Genomic DNA, 5983 nt, shown 5'->3' on the forward strand with positions numbered 1-5983 from the left:
AAAAAGAAAAAAAAAATATCCAAATAAATCCACAAGAAGTAAATTTAGTTATCTTATGAGAGATCAGCATGGTAGCAGGTCAAAATGATGAAGGCCAATGATTCGAATCTACAAAAATGCTTGCCACAGTGCATTCTGGACTCAATTTTTAGGTGGTACACGTCCAAAAGTTTAAACTTGGATAGCTATAGTGTAGATCATGAATTTTGCTACTTTTCTAAAAAAATAAAAAAAAATTATATGTACAATCCATTTCTGTCATGTCTGTTACCAAAAAAAGTTCATTCATTTGCTTTTCTGACCAATAATGGTCTGTTTGACAAGTGGAAATGAAAAAGAGTAAGATCCCTATTCCCGGTTTGTGCAACCAAACATTATCTTTTGTCCCACTCAGAATAGGTTATACCTTTATAAGAGATAAGTGGCAGAGAGAGGGCATAATTCTATCCCATCATTTTTGGGAATAGGCTTGTACGATGGAAAGAAAAAGTTATCCTCTCTAATTATTTTTTGCCCTTATCAACGCTCTAAATATATTAAAAAGTGAGAGGCCAACTTCGTTCTTGTAGTGAAATTCATATCATTGCGAAATCCCATTATAAAGACGTACACTTACCCTTGCACTTGTCCATCCTATTAAATAAACAAAATTTCTGCTCCATGGAATAAGTCCTCCAAACTTTCCAGGTAATTTTTTTTTTTTTGTTTTTTTAAGTTCTTAACCAGTCAAACTTATTCCACGACCAAATGCTGCCTAAATAATATAAGTCCATAATGCCTCTACAATACCGTTGGCATCTCTTCTACCATATACAAAGTACATGGCCGGTATAGCTTGGCTCATATTTTATTAAAAGTTTGCTTCAACCAGAAAATTGCTTTTTTTTTTTTTTTTGAGGGGCTGACAACGACTATTAAAACAAACAATTTGATTGGATATGTAAAGCATTTTACCCAGCCTTCCCTATCTTCATCTTATCTACACATTTTTTTGGATACGGATAAAATTGGAATAAAAAAAAAGTAATTCAGGGAAAAAAAAAAAAAAAACTGCCCATCCTATCCTATGTGAGAAGTTCCGTAGGCCATTGCAATAATGATTGCTCGTATCAATCTAGCATTTTTTCTTTTAATACAAATAGTTGCCCATACTAATTTAGTGCATACGAGAACATCTCAAAAGATCAAATAAATAAATAAATATTTCATAAAATTTATAAATATATCTAATCCTGACGTTAGATCCAGTCATCAGTATGCTTAGCCATATAAGAGGGGATCCAATCAGCGGCACTGTTCACCTCCTAGAAAATATGCTAAGCAAATACCGCAGCAAAGTCATGAAAGTATATTTGAATATCATGAAGGAGTAGATGGACCTCTAACTATATCATATCGTTTTGGATCTAGCTTATCACCATGATAAAATCTTTCTAAAAAAAAATCCTCTCTGTCTGTAGCTTCTGTCAAATACAGATAATATCTATCTAGACAACAGAAAGCTCAACTTACGGGATGGCAAGTCATTCTTATTACATCTACGGTCCCATCCCATGTTTTGAGATGTCAAGACTTTAACCCTAATTTCCACCTATATTACAAGAAAACCTATGCACTTTCCCTGGCTGACCTAATAAATTGGTAATCGGGTTTTGCCATTAAACAAAATATCAATGAATAGAAATATTTAGAATTTTTAACTGCAGCTTGGATAAAAAATTTTAGGTATTGAAACAGTCCTCTGAAAGAAATCATTAGATAAAAAAGACTTATATAAGTAAAGGTAGACCAAAAAAAAAAAAAAAAGATTAGGTGTATAGTGGGAACACGCTCCGTAAAACGTGGTGACCAAGTGGTTCTATATTTTACATGTTCTTCCTTCTCTCCTATAATGATTCTTTGAATATGCCATGGAATTTGTCAATTCTTACTCCCAGAAGCCCATGCTCCGTTCACAAATATAAACACCACACCAGTACTTCGTTTCTTCCACATGAACTTGCCACCAAATCCAAACCAGATCCACGGCGAGGAAAACAATCGCTTCATTTCGCAAGCCCAAGGAACCATGAAGAAGAAATCCTTATTTCCTTTAATGGCACTACTTTCCCTGGCAATTGCAACTACTGCTCAGGATTTCGATTTCTTCTATCTTGTTCAGCAGGTTGGGCACTTTTTTTCTTCTTCTTTTTGAGACACCAGAGAGAGTTTGGCATTCGTCATTTCTCTTAGCAATTATATGAATGGTCTTAGCTTTGGTCTGTTATGCAGTGGCCAGGTTCCTACTGTGACACCAAGAACAGTTGTTGCTACCCATCCACTGGAAAACCTGCTGCAGACTTTGGCATCCATGGGCTCTGGCCTAATTACAACGATGGTACCTACCCATCTAATTGTGATCCTGAAAACTCTTATGATTCGTCCAAGGTAATCATGTCTGTTCTTCATCTTCTTTCCTTGTGTTAATGCTGTTCATCCTCTTGCCAGCTTCCAAGTCTCTGATAAAATTTTGGGAGCTAAAATGATTGGTATGAAGCAAGCTTCATGTAAGCTAGGTTAAAAGAGCATATATAGCAAGCCTAACATGTTTCAAAGACCAGACTGCATGTTCTGTCCATGATTTGTGTGTAAAACAAGCCAACCATGCATTACAAACATGGAACTTGCTATATGTAAAAACATTATGATTGTTCTCATAGTCAAACAAGTAAAGACCAGGTGTTAATGTCCCCAACAATAAATTTGTTAATTAACTATTTATCATCTAATCATTTATCTTTTTTAATAAAAATCCATTCTGGTGTCTTACCTGTCATTATCAATGGTAATACATATTCATATTTGATATCATAATATTTTAGAGTACAAATGAATTCATGTACATCCTGCACAATGAAAAGCTTGAGGGGCTTCAATCTTAGGGTCTCTAGATTAGTATACTACATATTCTCTAAAATTCTTTTCTTAATCGAAACTACATAAGTAGGTTTCTAGTGTATATACAACTTTCTTCCAACATAAGAAATGAAAAATAAAAAACGAACAAGAAAAATGCTCCAAGCAATATTCATGTAGATTTTCTGTTTTAAAAAAAAGAAAAATGGATATGTTTAAGATCATACAAGTATTTCTAGAACTTTTGATGGATCTACTCGTTTCACTTGTTTATGAAATTTTTATTCTTGTCTAAAACAATTATCATGGATATCTCTGGGGGTGCAGTACGTTATATGAAAAAATGGCAGCATAAATCTAATCTAGAGGTGATAAAGTGTAAACAAGAAATCAGATGTAGACAACAATGAGAGATTGATACATTCACTGGAAAATAAAACCTAAAGCTATTTAATGTCCCAACACTCCTGTAAAATAGATTATAGCCTACTGGTTTGCACCCTCCTTGGTGAAGGGAGAAGGTTTTGGGCTCCAAACATTCATGATGTTGTTTTCTAGATACTTGATAAGGATAATTTTAGCAGATGGTGCTGCCACCATTACTCTCGAAAATGAGAACAATAAAGAGAAAATTTTTTAACCAATATTTAATTTAATAAAAGGGAAAGAGAATTAAATTTATTTAAAATAAACTTAGTAATGATTTTATTAACTTCTACATATCTAAAGCCACGCCTTTGGTAAATATTTATATGAAAATCTAACATCAATGACAATATGAGTCACATTCAATTCCTGCAATTCTAGATATAGAAATAGACCACTTCTAAACATTGAGTTTGATCATCTATATCAAAATCTAACATCAACGACAGTATGAGCCACATTCAATTCCTGTAATTCAAGATATATAAATAGACCACTTATAAACATTAAATTTGATCATCTTATTTTGCTCCTAAACTCTACTTAGGAAATAAAAGGGCAGTGCATCCCTCTAACCGACAGAAAATGTTAGCAGCCTATTAAGAATCAGTTGAAAACAACTTTTGATTTTACAAAGAACCAAAATCTTGCTTTTACAAAGAACAATTATATTTTTTTCTACATTTTACGCAGATTAAGGACCTAATAGGCAGAATGAGAGCAGACTGGCCAACCTTGGCATGTCCAAGTGGTGATGGCTCCAGGTTTTGGGCACATGAATGGGAGAAGCATGGCACCTGCTCGGAATCCATTCTCGATCAACACTCATACTTCAAAGCAGCTCTCAACCTCAAGAAGCAAGTGAACCTCCTTCAAATCCTACAAGATGCAGGTAAATGCATGGTGGACAGCTTCCTAGCTTTCTTTTGTTTTCCAATATGAAGGAAGCATCATGACCACCTTTTCTCACACTATGTTTCACGTAAATTCTTCAGGAATTGTACCAGATGGTGGGTTCTACAAGTTGAATAACATTAGCAAAGCCATCCGAGAAGCAATTGGTTTTACTCCAGGTATCGAGTGTAATGTGGATGAATCTGGTAATAGGCAATTATACCAGATTTACTTGTGTGTGGATACCTCAGGGACAGAGCTCATTGATTGCCCTGTATATCCAAAAAGCAAATGTTCTTCACGAGTTGAGTTCCCCACGTTTTAGAGTTAGGTATTTGCTTCAGGCCTTCATGTCACAGTGTATCGTTATATAATTTGCTTGTTCCAATAAACATAATGGATCCATACTCGTTGCGTAACTAAGATGGACTTTCTAATGATTCTATTTTAGGATAAAACTTTAATGGTCAGACCAACTGATCATGGAAAGAATTATAGTTGGACCATCATCGCCTGCTACATCTTCGAAGTACGCCATGCGTGCGTAAGAAAATAAGAATGGATAAATCTTAGAAGATTATGTGATATTTATCAAAACTGTTCAAATCCCCTTAGGATTTATCCATTTCGATTTTCTTAGTATTTTAACGCACGTGCACGCAATGTGCTTCGGAGATGTGGTAGGCGATGATAGTCCGATCATAATTCCTTCTATGATCGGTTCGACCATAGAACTTTTATCCTCTATTTTACTACTAGAGGGCATGCCAATTTATTATGACATATAATCACAGGAAGTTGTTTGTTTAGTAGGTGGCAAGAAGTGTGTGGTTGGATAACTTAATTATCTACCCATAATGCTTCTGCATTTATTGGGTGTTGACCTCAAATTTTTTTTTTTTACTATCATTACTATTACTATTGCTATTTATTTATACTTTAAGGTCATATATGGGGCTTTGGAGGTCGTGGATTGTAGAGATGTCTTACATTTACATGAGCACTGGGCCTTTCTAGCTTGTTTGATGGATCCGATCTGATTCTATTTATATCTCAGTATACCTGTTTTGACTAGATATGTTGCCTTTAATCAAGGTGTGAGTGTTTTTCTAAGGTTTTTATCTTGTACTCTATAATCTCTAACCTTAAAGATAGTGAAAATTTCTTTCTTTCTCAACCCTTGATTTTTTTTCTTTGATTTAAAGAATTTTTCATATAAATCCTATATTTACTTTGATCTTTGTTTTCTTCGATTTCTCATTTATTGGCATCTTATTACAGCATGGATGTACTAGTCAATGATAACAATTCTTGGCAACTGCAGCAGAACATCAAAGCTTGCCTTCCAAACAGTTTATATCATAACTATGCATGGATGTAGATGATTGTACCCTGTTACTCAAGAATGGCTTAAGCCATGGGGTATATAATTTGGCAAGGAAAGAGTCCATTCAATTGACCTCTGCTATGTGGAAAGAATATGGTGGGCTAACTTAATACTGGCAGATTCCTAGTGATAGCGAAAAACTAGCGCACTAATGTTGGGCCTCAAAAAGGAAGCTGGCCGATCAAAGGGAAATTGGTTGACCTGCTTTAACACCAGGCTAGATAGAGCTCGTTTGAGACAACACATGACACATAAAAACTTAATCGTGATCTTGCGTGTTGATTGAGCATTGATTGCTTGATTTCCATAGATTACTATCTACTACATGGATCACATCCCAAATTGCTAACGATATTAACAAATCTGATGATGGCAGACTAT

General features: G+C 34.8%; 1 protein-coding gene across 1 annotated transcript; it reads left to right on the top strand.

Moving 5' to 3' along the window:
• The first annotated feature begins 1937 nt into the window (after positions 1-1937).
• Positions 1938-4653, top strand: LOC105034069 (extracellular ribonuclease LE-like). Its single transcript, XM_010909094.4, has 4 exons — positions 1938-2164; positions 2272-2427; positions 4015-4213; positions 4317-4653. Exons 1-4 carry the CDS (start codon positions 1994-1996, stop codon positions 4538-4540), a joined length of 750 nt encoding a protein of 249 aa, XP_010907396.2. The 5' UTR covers positions 1938-1993; the 3' UTR covers positions 4541-4653.
• Positions 4654-5983: the final 1330 nt, after the last annotated feature.

Source organism: Elaeis guineensis, chromosome 5, assembly GCF_000442705.2.
Source record: "Elaeis guineensis isolate ETL-2024a chromosome 5, EG11, whole genome shotgun sequence".
Lineage (NCBI taxonomy): Eukaryota > Viridiplantae > Streptophyta > Magnoliopsida > Arecales > Arecaceae > Elaeis > Elaeis guineensis.